This window comes from Typopeltis vanoorti, chromosome 4 (assembly GCF_054136105.1).
Source record: "Typopeltis vanoorti isolate ZY-2024b chromosome 4, IOZ_Tvanoo_1.0, whole genome shotgun sequence".
NCBI classification, from domain to species: Eukaryota; Metazoa; Arthropoda; class Arachnida; order Uropygi; family Thelyphonidae; genus Typopeltis; species Typopeltis vanoorti.
In genome coordinates, this window is record NC_143552.1 from 52,061,535 (window position 1) to 52,079,016 (window position 17,482).

Genomic DNA, 17,482 nt, shown 5'->3' on the forward strand with positions numbered 1-17,482 from the left:
TTCACGAAGTTTAGAAATTAGACAAAAAGAACATGTTGGTGATGTAAACCACAACAGAAGCATCTCTTCCGGCTTAACACATCATTTCTGCACGTCTAACCACACGATAGATTGGCAAAACAGCTCCATGCCATATCTCGACGACGACTACAGGCATCGTGTATTTAAGGAAGCCACAATAGTACTAATAACCGGCGGAAACCTCAACAGAAATCAGGGTGTAATTCTAAACAGTTCGTGGAAAAACTTGATCCTCTCTTTCAATCAATCTGAACTACAGCTAGCCAGTAATCACATTACAAGTCTACAACAAACACGCATGCGTGATAATGAATAAGAACAATAAGTCATCTCTGTCACGCGAAACGTGTAACCATAGATACTAGTTTGGTTTACAACGTTTTTTATGTTCCTTTTAATTTGCATTTACTAACTTTCATATCTCCGTAATACCTTGAAAAAGCCAGACAGTTTGCTGGCGAAACTGGTAGGTTTGAATATATGTTTTTTTATTGTAAAATACTGGTCTGTATTAATAAAATTGTATTTCTATTATAAAACGACCAAAAATGTATACTTTAAATAGTTTAATGAAACACAAAGTTCGGTGCATGGAAAGAGCAAAATGCAGAAAAGCCAAACTTTTGAACCACTTAACGTTCCTTAAACGTTGCAGGGAATTCTCCATAATTCCTAAGTTCCTTATAATCAGAGGTCATATCAACTCTACATCAGCTAAAAAAATTTATCTACGCACTCCATTGGCGCTTGTTAGAGAAAGGATCCAACACACAAGATACGAACTGAATAAAAGTGATATTAATTGCCGCAAGTTCTTTGATGAAATTTCCAACAACGTAGAATACACCATGTGGAATCAACTAGACCAAATGATACAACAAAGTTACGTAAAAACTTTCAAACTTTATAAGGACAAACAAATTAGAAAATTCAACGAACTTTACAAGAAAAAATATCGGACACAAAACAACCTCCCGGATGACAAAGTGATTTTCAATTTGTCAAATCATAACCTCACAAGAACCGAATCTGATATTCTCAAAAAAGGTTTTAATTTCGCGATTACGCCCAAAAACATTCCTAAAATGGATTTTATGTGTGGAATTGAAAAAGGCCTATATCCACTACCAAAAAACGTTGCCGCCACTATTAGATTCAAAAGTACAATAATCCTAGCCAAAGCAAAAACCTGTTCTCAACACGTCTCCTTGTGATAGAAAGGCAATTCTCAACTTGAAGAAAAATAAAGATATCATTATTACAAAAGCTGATAAAGGAAATTCTACAGTTATCCTCAACTCTAAAGATTATTATGATAAGTTAAACGTATTACTATCAGACACCTCAACTTATAAAATCCTAGACAGAGACCCCACAATTAAAAATCATAATGAAACAAACCAACTAATCAGAAATTATAACAATTGGCCAGAAGAAGTGAAGAGAACACTAAAATCCTCACATCCTATCACCCCAAGACTATATGGAACACCTAAAATACATAAACAGGATATACCTCTCCGTCCAATAGTTGATGGAAGATCATCACCAACCTACCTTTTGGCAAAGCATCTTGCAAACTTATTAAATAATAAAATAAGATCAACAGAATCCTATATCAAGAATAGTCAACATTTTGTAAATAAACTCCAAGCCATTAAGATTGCACCAACTGACATGCTAGCCAGCCTAGATGTTGTATCCCTTTTCACCAATGTTCCAGTAGAAGAGGTAATAAACATCATCCAAGACCTCTTTCCTCTAGACATCACACAGATGTTTAGACACTGCCTTCAATCTAATTTCTTCAAGGTTAACAACACCATATACCAACAATTAGAAGGCCTAGCAATGGGAAGCCCACTATCACCATCTTGTGCAGACCTTTTCATGGAAAAACTTGAAAAAGAAATTCTCTCTGCAATCTCTCCGAGACCATCTACATGGTGGAGATATGTGGATGATATATTCATCATATGGCAAGACAGCTTAGACAACCTTAAATCGTTTGTAGATAAAATCAACTCAATATATAGCAAGATAAAATTCACTCTGGAAGTAGAAAACAACAACCAACTGCACTTTTTAGATATTTTGATAAAAAAACAACCTAACAGTGTCAAATTATCCATTTACAGAAAGCCCACAGATACTGGAAGATATCTTCACTATACTTCAAACCATCACAAGTCACACAAACTGAGTATTATCCACATGTTGAAACATAGAGCCAAAAAGTTTATATCAGAAGAGGAGGATACACAGAATGAACTCTCACTAATAGCCAACACATTATCACAAAATGGATATCATCAAAAAAATCTATACAATGACAACCCCACCATCAGCACGTTTCTACTGTAGTGATACCTTTCATCAAGTCAATTTCTTATCAAATAGCAAGAATACTAAGAGCCCACAACATGATCTTCAAACCAACTAACAACATCAGACAAGTTTTAGGATCTCCAAAAGATAAAGTTCCGTTCTACAAATATCCAGGAGTATATTACATTCCCTGCTCCTGTGGTATTGCCTACATCGGACAAACTTCACGAAGTTTAGAAATTAGACAAAAAGAACATGTTGGTGATGTAAACCACAACAGAAGCATCTCTTCCGGCTTAGCACATCATTTCTGCACGTCTAACCACATGATAGATTGGCAAAACAGCTCCATGCCATATCTTGATGACGACTACAGGCATTGTGTATTTAAGGAAGCCACAATAGTGCTAATAACCGGCGGAAACCTCAACAGAAATCAGGGTGTAATTCTAAACAGTTCGTGGAAAAACTTGATCCTCTCTCTCAATCAATCTGAACTACAGCTAGCCAGTAATCACATTACAAGTCTACAACAAACACGCATGCGTGATAATGAATAAGAACAATAAGTCATCTCTGTCACGCGAAACGTGTAACCATAGATACTAGTTTGGTTTACAACGTTTTTTATGTTCCTTTTAATTTGCATTTACTAACTTTCATATCTCTGTAATATCTTGAAAAAGCCAGACAGTTTGCTGGTGAAACTGGTAGGTTTGAATATATGTTTTTTATTGTAAAATACTGGTCTGTATTAATAAAATTGTATTTCTATTATAAAACGACCAAAAATGTATACTTTAAATAGGTCAATATCAATATTTTCTAGAATATCAAAAAGCCTTTTATATTTCACTGTATCAAATGCTTTTTCAAAATCTAGAAATCCCAAAAACAACTTTCCACAATGGTTTAGTGTTTTCTCCCTAATAATTCTTAGACAAGTTATAGCCTCTCTAGTTCCTCTGTTGGTTTGGAATCCAAACTGTTCCTCATTCATTTCTTTTTCTATTTTGTTACTAATTCTCTCTAAAATTATTTGCACCAGAATTTTTCCTGTGTGACTTAAGACTTATCGTTCTAAAATTGTTACAGTCTAAAACTTCCGTCATTTTTGGAATGGGGATAAAAATTGATCTTCTAAACTCCTCTGGTAATTCTTGTCCCTCATAAATTCTGCTAATAATTTGCCATAACACTTCCATACCTTTTTCACCTATATTCCTTCTAAGTTCTATCTGTATACCATCTATTCCAGGGGATTTTTCTTCTTTCATCTTTTGAATTGCTAGATTCAGTTCCTCTCGCATGATGTACAGCCTCTGCCCACTATGTTCTTTCATTTGATTTTCTCCTCTTTCACTGTCTTAATAAAGTTTACTTACATATTCTTCCCATCTCTATAATATCTTCTCTTTTTCTATCAGAATTTCACCTCTCATTCTTGATTGCTCCAGTCCTTAGCATCTTTCTCCTTCCTGTCATCATATTAATGTTTTTATAAACACCTTTTATGTCCTTTCTTTCTGCCTTTGCTGTTGTATCTTTACTTATTTCATCTAACCATTCTTCCTTTTTCCTTCTTATCTCTCTTTGTATCTCCCTATTCAAGTCTTTATACTGCTTTTTTTTCTCTTCTGTTTTACTATTAACTAACTTTCTTCTTTGTGTTATTTTCCTCAAAATATTGTCCATCATCCATGGTTTCCTTCTTTTCTCTCTTTCCTCTTCTTTTTTGACTAAATGTAATTCTGTAGCAGTAATTATGCTTTCCTTCAGAATCTTCCATTTTTCACTTACATCACCACTTTCTTGTATATTTCTCTCATTCATTTCTTCCTCCCCTTTCTTTGCGAATTCATTCGCCGTACTTGGTAACTTCAGCCGCTCCATGTTCCCTGCAGTTACCTTTATTAGATTAATCTTCATCTTAGTTGACAACAATATATGATCTTATCACAGTCTGCTCCTGGATATGTTGTCACATCTTTATTTATAATGTTTCCATATCTTTTGTTTATCAAAACATAATCTATCTGATTTCTTCTACTATTTATATCCTACCCTGGAGCTTTCCATGTATACAATCTTGGATGTTAACAAAGTTACAAATTGTTTTAATAACTTTGTATTTTATAAAATGATTTTATTAACAATTTTTTAATATTTCGATAATAATACATTTCAATGATGATTTCCTCAATACTCTTGAATATATCGAATAACAGCAGTAAGTTTGATACACACACACACACACAATAAAAATAGCAGCAACATGATTGACCTTATAAAACAATTTATAAGTTCAGTTTATAAATTAAGGCACAGTTTTTTAGATAAGGTCGCAAATTAAATATGGGGGGAAATAATAACCCAGAATAAGCTAGGATAGTAAACTACAAATCCATTACATTACTGTAAACTACAAATCCATTACATTACTGTAAACTACAAATCCATTACATTACTGTAAACTACAAATAATACAAATAAAAAGTAAACTACAAATCCATTACATTACATTACTGTAAAGGGAGTGGGAGAATTAGTACCTTAATTATATCTTGGTCTATTTCCTATTTTTCTAATATAAAATCGTCTAGTGATCAAGTCAGCTAATTTATTAAAATATAAAATGTGATGCATCTGAATGAAAATCATCAAATACTCAATAATTTACACCTAACTAGGTGTAAAGTATTGAGTATAAAGTATATATCAGGAAAAACACTAGGGCAGTAGAGTGTATTGGGAGGGATATAGAATAGGAAGCAAACACCATTCAGTTCTGAGTAGGACTAATGAATATCATGCTAAAAGGAAAAAAGAGTTTTAAGTAAAATTGAGCAGCTTTCAAAGACTTAGTGTCAAAATCTGAAGAAAAGCTTGATTTAGCAAGATAAGCAACAAGTTTGACAAAGTTGTCTACAAGCATAGACAACTCAGAACTTCACACTGAACTCAAGATGTGAAATAAGCAGTTCAGAAAATGAAGAAATTGTACTGAAAGTTTCAAGAATCAGAATAAGTAAAGACAAAATACCTAAAAGAATATCTACCAATAATTATCCAGACACTTTAGCAATTTACAATTGATATGAGTAGGCAAACCCTAATATTGGGTATGTCCACCTTTGGCTTTGATCTCCTCCTGCACCCTTTGAGGAAGGTTTTCCACCAATGTGCGGCAGACATCAGGTGGAATTTGTCTCCATTCCCCGATCAAAGCAGCACTGAGTTCAACGACAAATTGAGGACATGATGCTCTGGATCCCAATTGCTGCTCCAATTCATCGCACAGGTGTTCGATGGGGTTGAGGTAAGGACTCTGTGCAGGCCAGGGTAGTCGTTTAACGCCCATTTCTTCATACCATTTCATAACAGCTGCAGCTTTGTGACATGGGGCATTGTTGTCTTGATGGTAACATGGGTCCATTCCATAAAAACTCCATGGTGTAGGCAGCACCTGATTATCCAGAATATCAAGGTACTGAGCTGCTTTCATGGAATGTGACATGTCCATATGTGCCATTGCCACTCAACTTTATTTGAAGTTATGGAACATTCCAGGTTTGTTAATAACATAAAAAACCGATGTACAGATAGTTTGTAGCAGTGCCGCACCCAGAGGGGGGGCCAAGGGGCCCGGGCACCCCCCAAAGAAAAGGAAAAAACACTAGAAAATTTTCCAGAAATCTTTTCCTAATTTAAATTCATTTTTTTATTTATGTTGTGTCGTGTCTTCTATTTCTACACTACTTATGAATTACTGATCACTGCAGATGCTCAGTCATAGGTCGTATGCGATGCATAGTGTATATTCACAAATCGTCTACTCACCTCGGCCTTTCCCCCCCCCCCACCCAAAAAAAAAGGTTAAATCCTGAGTGCGCCACTGCATTGTAGTAATTGAATATAGGTGGTATGGCAAAATGCTGTGAACTCAGTGACTTCGAGAGAAGTGTCATCATGGGCCACATTGGTGGCATGTCCATATGTGCCATTGGAGGTATCCAGACAATTATTGGTGTTTGTTGCGAGTTTCAGAGTCCGAACTCGCTAATTATATTACAGAAATGATCCTGTGAAGTATGATTATCTACTAACCTTGTGTATGGGCTCAACATATTAAAAAAAAAAATTGTAGATAGTGTATATCATGCAGATATTAAAATATTCTAAAGGCTTAAAAATGGCAAAGGTGACAACTAATGATAAAGATATTTGGGAGTATTTTTAAAAGTTTTTAAATTAAATAACAAGTGATACATCAGTAGTAGAAAATAGTCATAAGTACATTCCAGTAGTGGGCATTGAAAATGTTATCTGGAATGTGGAAAGGCAGCTTGGAGTAGATGATGTTCAACCAGAAATGTTTAAATGGAGGTATAAAAATCCTGCATTAGCTATACTGTATATTTAAAAGGCCAGGTGAAATGACTGGAGTAAAACTGTCTTAGCAATTATATAAAAAAAAGAAATAAGAATGAAGATCAGAATTACAGAGAAGTTCTCTACTGTTTCAGGGGATGTACATGTTTAACACGTTCGCTGCCAACTACGAGTATACTCGTAGTTGGTAATCCTGCTTCACAAGCCAGCTACGAGTATACTCGTAGGACGCTTACCGCCGGGAACGAGATTATTGTAGTGACCTTGAAGAAATGAAAATGCTTGGCTTGTGGGGCTAGCTTCAAAACTGTGTATTCTCATAGACCGTATATGCTCTGTACAAGCCAACTACGAGTATACTCGTAGGTCGTTTACCTCCGGTAACGAGATTATTGTATGGACCTTGAAGAAGAAAAACAGCTCGGCGTAGGGGAACAGATCATGCCAAAGTAGCGTGGCAGCGAACGTGTTAAGAGACTAAGAAAAATATAATGAAGAACAGGCTGTTTAACAGTCATTTGATTGTTAAACAGCCTGTCATGATGATCATGACAAGATTTTTATTTTATGACAAATAATCAAAAGATCATGGAAACAAGGATCTGTATTTAGGTTTTATATACCATCCAAAATGCTATAATTATATACTGAAAATGAAACATATAGCCAACATATGGCCAGTACTTAATTCATAAGTTTGCAGTTGATATCAACTCATGTACTGCAAGTGTGGTTCATGGATCATGTTATGAAGTAGAGTAGTATGAAACAGTGGCGCACTCAGGATTTAATCTTGGAGGGGGGCCGAGCGCTCAGGGTTTAACCTTGGGGGGGGGGGCGAGTTGAGTAGACACACTACACATCGCATACGACCTATAACTGAGCATCTGCAGTGATCGCTAATTCATAAGTAGCACACAACATAAATAAAAAAATAAAAAAAAAATTTTAATTAGGAAAAGATTTTTGGAAATTTTTCTAGTGTTTTTTCCTTTTCTTTGGGGGGTGCCCGGGGCCCCTTGGCCTCCCCTCTGGGTGCGCCACTGGTATAAAACCTGCCATTAAAATTGGAGATAGTAAATTCAGTTCTTTATTTTCTTCGGATGATGTTATATCCTCAATAAATCTACAAGTCTTCAGTACTCTTGAATATATCGAATAACAGCAGTAAGTTTGATACACACACACACACACAATAAAAATAGCAGCAACATGATTGACCTTATAAAACAATTTATAAGTTCAGTTTATAAATTAAGGCACAATTTTTTAGATAAGATGGCAAATTAAATAGGGGGGAAAATAACCCAGAATAAGCTAGGATAGTATGATAAGACATCTAAATCAATTAATATGGAATAAGAGGCAAATCAGTCAAAATGCCAAACTAGCCATGTTCAAATTAATTGTAATTTATGAATATTGGTTTAAGTCAGTAGCAAATTCATATTAAAAAAAAAAAATGAAGATATCAAAAAGAAACATGACATTTTGTTTAAGTGACCAGAGCTAATCTAAGGTGCTATGGCCACATGAACATAATGGAAGAGTGAAGGTAAGAAGAACAGTAGTTTGATGCCAAGATAGCAGGAATAAGACCTATAGGAAGATGGTCTTATTCCTGCTATCTTGGCATCAATTTAATCACCCCAATTTAACCACCTTTATTCTATGAGGATGATTAAAGAAAAAGATTGATGCACTTAATATTGCCTTACTGACTGAAATGCAGGACGTGACAGTATTGGATACCTGATAAATAACCATTTGGACTAGGTTAGAAGACAGCTGCTGACAGGAAGCTAACAATATAAACTTAGTTGTGTAATTATGTTCTAGTATCATGAAGAAAAGGATGATGATTTCCTGAAAAAGATTACCTGATTACGAGGTAATCTTTTTTGTATCATGTCTATGGCATTGTATTCAGTGGTGAATGCATATAAAGTAGGTTATTTTAGTTAAGTTAAGGGATATTACATCCCATATTGTTTCTTAGCCGAATAAGAAACTCAAAGAGTTTCATGCCGAATATAGAAACTATATAAAGTTCGGCGATTCCAAGCGTAAGCAAATACCTGGATAGTGCAACACCTGACCCATCTCATAGTAAGGGTGGAGCAAGATCCGGTCACTATTCTTGGTATTTACCCATAATGTGAACTTAGCTCATAGGAGCTAAGTTCACATTATGGGTGTATTACTGTTCTACATTATGAGAGAAGGTCACTACCCAAAACCTTATTATGAGTTGCCTCAGTTTGCACTACCAAATGGGTCAGGTGTTGCACTATCCAGGTATTTGCTTATGGTTGGAATCGCCGAACTTTATATATTTTCTATATTCGGCTAAGAAACAATATGGGATGTAATATCCCTTAACTTAAATAAGTTCATGTTGCCGAATTGGAGCCTTTGGCTCTTCATATAATTAGTAATTTATTAGGACACCTTCTTGGCAATTCTCATAGAAGGGATGTAAGTTCTGTTCGCTACTAACTTGGTATTAACTAGGTCTACCTACTCACTGATGAGACCCCAATGAGGGTGGAAACCGGTGCAGGGCAGATCTGGCTTTGAGAGGCTCCGCTTGGAGGTAGGTTTTTGCCTGTCTCTGAGTGGGGCCACCGCTGAGATTATGGCTCTGCTTGGTGGTGGGGTGAGCCTGCCACTGGGTAGAGCCAATGCTGAGAAGTTCTTCTTGGTGATAGGATAAGCCTGTCACTGAGTGGAACAATGCTGAGTTGGGCGATCTTTCAGGATCGTCTTATTTTTAGAACCTGCTTCACTTTACATAAAGGTTGAAACCGGTCTGGGTAGTGACCTTTTTTCATAATGTAGAACAGTAATACAGCTCCTAGGAGCTAAGTTCACATTATGGGTAAATACCAAGAATAGTGATTGGAGCTTGCTCCACCCTTACTATGAATTGCCTCAGTTTGCACTACCAAATGGGTCAGGTGTTGCACTATCCAGGTATTTTCTTACGCTTGGAATCGCTGAACTTTATATAGTTATTATGTTCGCCATGAAACTCTTTGAGTTTCTTATTCAGCTAAGAAACAATATGGGATGTAATATCCCTTAACTTAAATAAGTTCATGTTGCCGAATTGAAGTCTTCAGCTCTTCATATAATTAGTAATAGGTTATTTAGTTTTGGCAGATTACTGGCTGCCATTTTTTATTTTTTTCCTAATCCCCTTATGAAGAAAATTTCTTGAAAATTTATATTACCTCAGATGAACTAAGAATCTATACATTAATGAAGATTAATGTACAGCATTAGAAAAATTCTCACTACAAGAAGACAACCTGGTGAAGTGTTTAGATCATTCAATAGCAACTGAAAGAAATCATTTTGTAACTATCCAGAATATTAATACATAGGACTCTAACAGTTTATTGTAGTTGCATTTATATATATATATATATATATATATATATATATATATATATATATATAATTTTTTTTTTTATAATTTTCTTTCTTTATTTATTTTTGTTTTTCCTTTCTATCACTAGAGGTCAGGCTAGAAAAAAGATTTATTAACTACGTAGATTTAGTTTACTGATGTAGAAAGCATGAGCATGTAGCTTGGTTCTGTATACAGTTGTATTCTTCCGATGATGACCTCGATATAGAGGTCGAAACGTCAAGTTTTATTTTATTTGTAATTAATAAAATAATCTGTTCGACACGTGTGTTTTTGAGTCCCTAAATCTACAAATATGAGTGCTGATCACCGTGTAACCCTAAAAGAAAGAATATACATTAATGACATTAGAAAGAGTTACAGGAGATACGCAATTGTTTGCTGATGATGCAAAGATAGGCAGGGCAATCAGGAATGCTACTGATATCCAGCACTTACAAAATGATTTGCATAAGATGGAAATTTGGGCAAACAAAAATTTCTATCAGTTTAATGTTAGTAAGTGTCAAGTTATGTGCTGTGGCATATTATATCAGTGGGGTTATGCTAGGGATCTTGGCATAATGATAGACAGAAATTTGCAGTTCAAAGGTCATATAGCAAAGTTGCAAACATAACTCAGAGGGTAATTGCAATGTGAAGTGAACCTTGACATGCAAGGATAAGGATGTCATTTTGCCTCTTTATAAGGCCTTGATAAGACTGTACCTGGATTATTGTGCACAGATTTGGTCTCCTGGGTTCCAAGGGGATAAAGAATCTGGATTATGGGATTTAGATTATATGTAGACAGATGGTGAGTATGCGGTTACAGACTCTGGTTAGCAGGAGAAAGAGAAGTAGTGGTCTATAAACTTCTGAATGGGTATTATAGGATATCATTTGATGACATTTTTTGTTATATGGAAGGTGGGGAGAGAACACAGGGCATCCATTTGTTTTCAGTCAAGAAAGGGATCAGAGCTAGGTTTTTCTCTCACAGGGCAGTGAGTGAGTGGAATAGTTTGCATGTGAATTTAAGGGAAGGTATGACAGCTGGTTTGTGTAATTTATAGTCTCTCTCTCTCTCAATGAATCCTTTACTCCTTAGAGGTTCAGATAATAATATTAATTTTAGACCTTCCACACATCAGAATCATCACCAGATTCCTGCTATGCACCGTCGGGGGGGGGGGGGGGGGGGGGGGTACGGGATAATTATGATAGTACTACATGAAAAAAGTTACATAATTACTAACTTCCAAATTAATCTGTTATCTGTCAAGATTCCAATATTATCAGCTCTTATATTTCTGTCGTTTAAGGCACATTTTACTATATCAATCCATTTACATCTTGGTCTTCCTCTGGGTCTTTTTCCTGCCAACCTGCAATGAACACTTGTTTTGTTAATCTTTCCTCTCCCATTATGTTTAAGTGACCATAACGCCTGAGATTAGCTCTACTAACACATTTCTGAATGCTGACAATGGCAAGTTCTTTTCTAATATCCTCATTTTTAATGTTATAGTGCCATTGATGCCATCTGTTCGCTCCTCTAATCTTTCTCAGAACTCATATCAGAGGTCTCTGATGAAGTGTTTTTTTTCTAACCCAGCTCTCAGATCCATAAGTTAAAATTGGTTTGAACACCGTGTGGTATAAACACTAAACAGTTAATTTAGTGTTTTGACTCATTTCTTTCTTACTCCATATAAATTTATTCAGCTGACTTCCTACCACACCAGCTTTACTAATTCTGTTATCTATTTCCATATTTAATTTACCATCTTCACTAAAAATTGTGCCTAAATAGCTGAAATGTTTTACTTGTTCTATAGGCTTACCATTCAGGATACAGTTGATGTTTTCAATGTTTCTGCCTATTTTCATTGTCTTTGTATTAGTAATCTTCATACCAAATATATTACAACAGTTATTCAATTTAGTCAGGGAATCTTGCAGACTTGTACTGAATTTATTCAGAAGTATAACATGATCTGCATAAAGTAAACAGCTAAGATTAACATCACCAATTCTGATATCAGATTTAATACCACTTTCCTTCATAACGTGATCCACATAAATAATGAATAACAGAGATTATGTGCACCCTTGTTGTGCACCTCATTTTACCTAAACACATCTTCCCCAGCCTCCTTCACATCTAACAGCTGACTTATAGCTTAAATAGAGTGCTTTGAAAGATAATTAAAGTAAATTATATATTTTTTTAAAAAAATTTCTTTTATGCAATTTAGGATGACAGTTCTGAGCAGATCCAAATTTCAGAAGTGCTTGGACCATCATTATGGTTCTGTATTACCCAAAAAGGATTCTATGACTTAACTCATACTGTACTAGACCAAATTTATGTGGTTTAATTAGCTCAATTTAACTTTGGAGTTCATCACTTCTTTCTCTATAAATAAGTTTGTGCCTCAAGATGAGATGTAGCTAGTATGGGTATGAATGGGTAGAATGAGATGGTATGTAGCTGGAAGATAAAAATGAGCAACTCTATCCTTCCTGCAGACAAGAAGTCAGCCAATTATTAACTAAAGGTGGCTACCACTCCTAGGCATTGCCCTAGTTGCTTAATGAGTGAATTACAACAGTCCTACTTGAATGTGCATTATGTAAATGAGTGCAAAGAACTCGGACTGGAAAATAAATAAGAGTGGCATAAAGATTTCTAAAAAATGAGTAATGAAGTTGTCTACTTTGGCAAAAGTGGGCAGCAACAGCTGCTATCTTTAAGAAAGAAAATGTTATCACACTATGAAGTACCAAAAAAGGTAAATACTTTTTTTTTTCTTTTCATATCCTTTAAATCCTCAGTTTTTCCTGCTAGCACAGAATGAGTACCAGCATTTGTGTTTCTACAAAAAAAAAACATATTTTGGATTTTTCTGCTTTATTATTATAATCCTGCTGTTATTCATTACTCCCTTCTTTATACATCTTCAATAACATAACCTTTTTTTCTACAATTCTTAATTTTAATTTTGCCATATAAGCTCATTTATGGCTATACATTAGTAAAAATGATGTTAGTTTCACTGCCCTGCTCTTCTTGATATGAATTTGTCTGTTAACATACATGTAAATATGTTTAACCCACTGAATGTTGTATGTGATCACATAAAAAAATAAAATAAAATAAAAACTTACACATCACTTTGTGTTGTATATACTCGATCAAACAAAGCTTCTGGTGCCATCCATTTCACAGGAAGTCTCCCCTAATAAATAAAGAGGAAGTAAAATTATAATGAACATATTATATATATATATATATATATATATATATATGTGTGTGTGTGTGTCAAAAACAAAAAAAAAATTTATCTACTGAGAAAACTTTAATCAGTAAACTTTATTTTTTTCTTTACTTTTATCTCTCTCTCTCTCTCTTGCTTCCCTTTATTAGCATGAGATTATTCCTCCTAGTCCATAAACTCTTCTGAGCCTGAAGAATCTTCATTTGACAATCCACAACCTTCTCCATCTTTACATTTATTATTTCTTCTTCTTTTAGATTTAGTTACTTTTTTAGTACATCATTTAATTTTTTGTTTTATTAATTCATCTTTTCTTCTTGATGATCTTATCTGCATACTAAGTTCTTTCAGATGTCTTACTTGCTTTTCTGTTTCTCTCCAGTGTCTCCTTGTATAACAGTTTCATTTGTTTGCATTTCATCTTTTATCTGTTCAGCTGTTATACTAGGTTCGTTATTGGTAATTTCAACTAATGTTGTGGCACCTGCAGTTCTGGAAGTTTTGGGCTAATTTCTGGCTGATTTTGTCTTGCACTTTTTGTGATTTTACCAAGTATAGTTCTTTTTGAAAGTGGCATCTTTATTAGACTGAATTGGAAGATCTGGGAACTCTTCTTTATGCTTTTCTGATATATATATGCTATTCTAATTGGCTATACTGGTGCTTCCACTCTTTTGGCAAAAGTTCTGAAAGGTAATGCGATGTTCAGATCACATTTCTGATGGTTTGAAACACTGATTAGATATATGTTCAATCTCCATACAGTTAAGTTTTGGAACAGTTTGGCACCCAAATGATTGCATGAACCACAACACAGGCACTACCTCGATGCTCCAGGATAGTTCACCATAACAAGTTCTACTGATGTTGACAAAATTTGGTACAGGTATCTTCATATCAATTGTGAAGGTGACCTCACCAGAAAACGAATTTGGATCTTTGCCTGATATACCTTTGAATTGAATTATTCAATAATGATTTTACCCCATTTCGAGAATGTCTGGATAAGAATTTCATTACTGTTCTCTGTATATTCTATTGGAAATCTCTCAATTTTTACTGTTTTAATCTGGCTTCCCACAATTACAGCAATTACTGTGCCACCTTCAAATGTAAAATCCTATAGTAGTTTATCTCTGGTTTCCAGATCTTTAACTACAATTAAATATTTCCCTCTGCTGTATGGAGTGAAAGAATAAATCTCGTTAGCCCAAACTATCTCTTTTAAAACCTAAGTCACCTATCTTGCTTTTTCACATCGTGGAATTACAATTCCTAGAGTTCACACCCTTGGAGGAATTGGTACCATTATCTCGTGGGGGGATTATCGGATTATAAGAGAAACCTTTCAATCATAAGACTGAAAATTCAATAATCTGGGGTATGAGCGAATGCTATATTTTGAGCTACTATAAAATGGCGGCCGTGATATGGCCGAAAATAATCACGTAAGTGCAGATATTAACTGCACTACTAGCAATCTTAATATTTACTTGAAAAATCAACCATTGCTAGTGGGGGACCAAAACCACCAGTAAAATAAAATTAAAATATAGGAAAGGGAACCACAGTATTTATCTTGTCAAAATCCAAATTCTCATTGGTGGAAGGCAGACCCAGGAAAATACCAAAGTTGAACTGATGCAAAAAGGTGCATCCCTTTATTATTAAAAAAAAAAATCCAGATCAGAGATAATTGTAGAAAGTGTTTTCAATTACAAGTAAATTATACTTGCCAAGAAATTATATTCTTGGTTAAGATTAAAAAGAAGATCATTTATTTTCAAGTATAATTTATATGAACTTTTTCTAGAGGCTAACAGTCAGTACTATTTTGGTGTAATGTAGCGTCTGAATCAATACATCATATGAATGAGAGGGAAACAGCACAAAAAAACAACTGGCTATTGTTATGTGACAACTCACCTTAACATTGTGTTCTGTCTTGTTATTCAATGGATACACAAAAACCATTTCAATTAGCTAATGAAATGGTTTCATAGTTTCTCACTTCCAAATCAACCACAGTACTCAAACCACTGCTGTATTCACTGGGTTTGGCATCAGTAGACTTTATTTTTTTTTTATTTCTGATATGAAAAATTTAAGCAGTAAAACTTGGGATATCAAGGCAGTCACTAAAGAGAATCCTTAAGGAGTGTTTAACAATGGATTATGCTGCATGGCAAGAATACTGTGCACGCATGCTGGCTAATGTCTATGAAGATCTGTCCTTCCTTCATAATGTCTGGGTCTCGGATGAAATGCATTTCCATCTAAGCAGTCAAGTAAACAGACGAACCTTTCTCAGGTCTTGAGAAACCAAGAAAGGTTTCTTGGTTTCTCAAGACCTGAATTTGTCCAAGAGAAACCTCTACAGTGAGAAGATAACCCGCATGGCATAAATAGGCACTACATCAAAAATATGTTAGTTCTGTTCACCCAGAATTTGCATAGAATTTTTGCAAAAAAACATTCCACTTTGTGCAACAGAATGGAGCAACCTGTCACACATCACATTGTTCTAGAGCTTATTTATCAGATCATTTTCCCCAGGAGGCTCATTTTGCGGTTCAGAATTCCTATACCCTTCACATTCTCTTGATCTCTCTTCTCAGTTGATGCCATCATTTGGGGTATGTTGAAGGAATGGATATTCCACTATGACCCATCTTCAAACCTTGATGAATTAAGGGGTAAAATTACATGATATGTTCAGCAGATGTCCCAACCCTCATTCTCCAAGATGACATAGAACCTTTGCATGCACTAGGAAACCTGTCTTGAAAGACAAGGTGCCCATTTCAAGCACGTAATCTATCATCATTATTTTATTCGACCAAGATTCCACTGATAGTTGTGGATGTACATATTATGTGTAAATATATATTTCTTTGTTAATAAGCTTGTTTACTCCATGACTTATAGCACTCTATTCAGTAACTCCCCCCTTTTTTTTTGGTGCCATACTGTAGTTGAGATATTAAGTAAGCAATTCACAAACATATTTTATTCTTGCAAATAAAATATCCTTATGAATTGCTCATTTAAAATATCTGACAATACAGAGCTTGAGTGGAGCGAGCAGGAAGATCTGGTGGTAAGTGAGCAAGAGGTATATGGGAAATTGAGTAAACTTATCTTTTATTAATAAGATGGTAGGATTGATGATATATCACTTCAGGTTTTAAAGAAATGTTTCGGGGAGTTAATTTAATTAAAAAAAGTAACTATGAGTCTTACATTGGCCAATTCAAAACAGTGGAAAGAGGACAAAATTTTTCTGCTTTCTAAGGGAAGTAATAAGACAGAGGCTTCAAATTATAGACCAATCTGTGTGTCTGAAGTTGTAGTTAAAGGTGTTGGAGAGGTTAGTGAGCACCAAGATCCAGAATTGGATTTACAATAGCAGATGCAATCTACTGACTTGATTCATTTTTAATCAAGTAATTTGTAATGCTTAATATGTTAAGATTTGGGACAGTGATGAATCAAATAATAGAAAACCTTCTGGGAAAAAAAATATATATATTGAAGCTTCATTTCAAATGGAAATACATATGCTATAGGAATACCTTCAAATGGCTCTAACTCATTTTGTAGACAGTTCAGCAAGACAAGTTACTGTATGTTTTCCCCACTGAGATGGTCATTGAACATATATGATTCAGTTTATTATATATTTTAGTGGAAATTGTGACAGAGAAAACAATTACTAAAACATGTAGACACAAATCAATTAAAAACTTCATTAAGAAATATTTCAATCAATTCAGTTGTTTGCTAATGACACAAAACTGGCAAGGCAATAGTTGTTAATGTTGATATAGATAGCCTGAAGGATGATTTAAATACAGTGGCAATGTGGACAAAGGATAACGATTGTTAATTTAATGTTGCAAAATGTTATATACCCTGTATCACATTGATACACGGGGGGGAATGGTGAACAGAGTTCAAATTCAGAGAGCATATTGTAAAAGTTGGTAAACAGCTCTAAGGATTACTTGGATGTTGAAAAACATACTAACAGAAGTAATTT

At 34.7% G+C, this 17,482-nt stretch overlaps 1 protein-coding gene across 3 annotated transcripts in view; it reads right to left on the bottom strand.

Moving 5' to 3' along the window:
- Positions 1-17,482, bottom strand: part of LOC150107299 (fibroblast growth factor receptor 1-like) — a 334,528-nt gene that overhangs the window by 21,508 nt on the left and 295,538 nt on the right. For all 3 annotated transcript variants that reach the window (XM_090391806.1, XM_090391807.1, XM_090391804.1), the window contains one exon: positions 13,331-13,401. In XM_090391806.1, the coding sequence (XP_090247932.1) occupies positions 13,331-13,401 (71 nt within the window). The remainder of the gene's footprint in view (positions 1-13,330; positions 13,402-17,482) is intronic.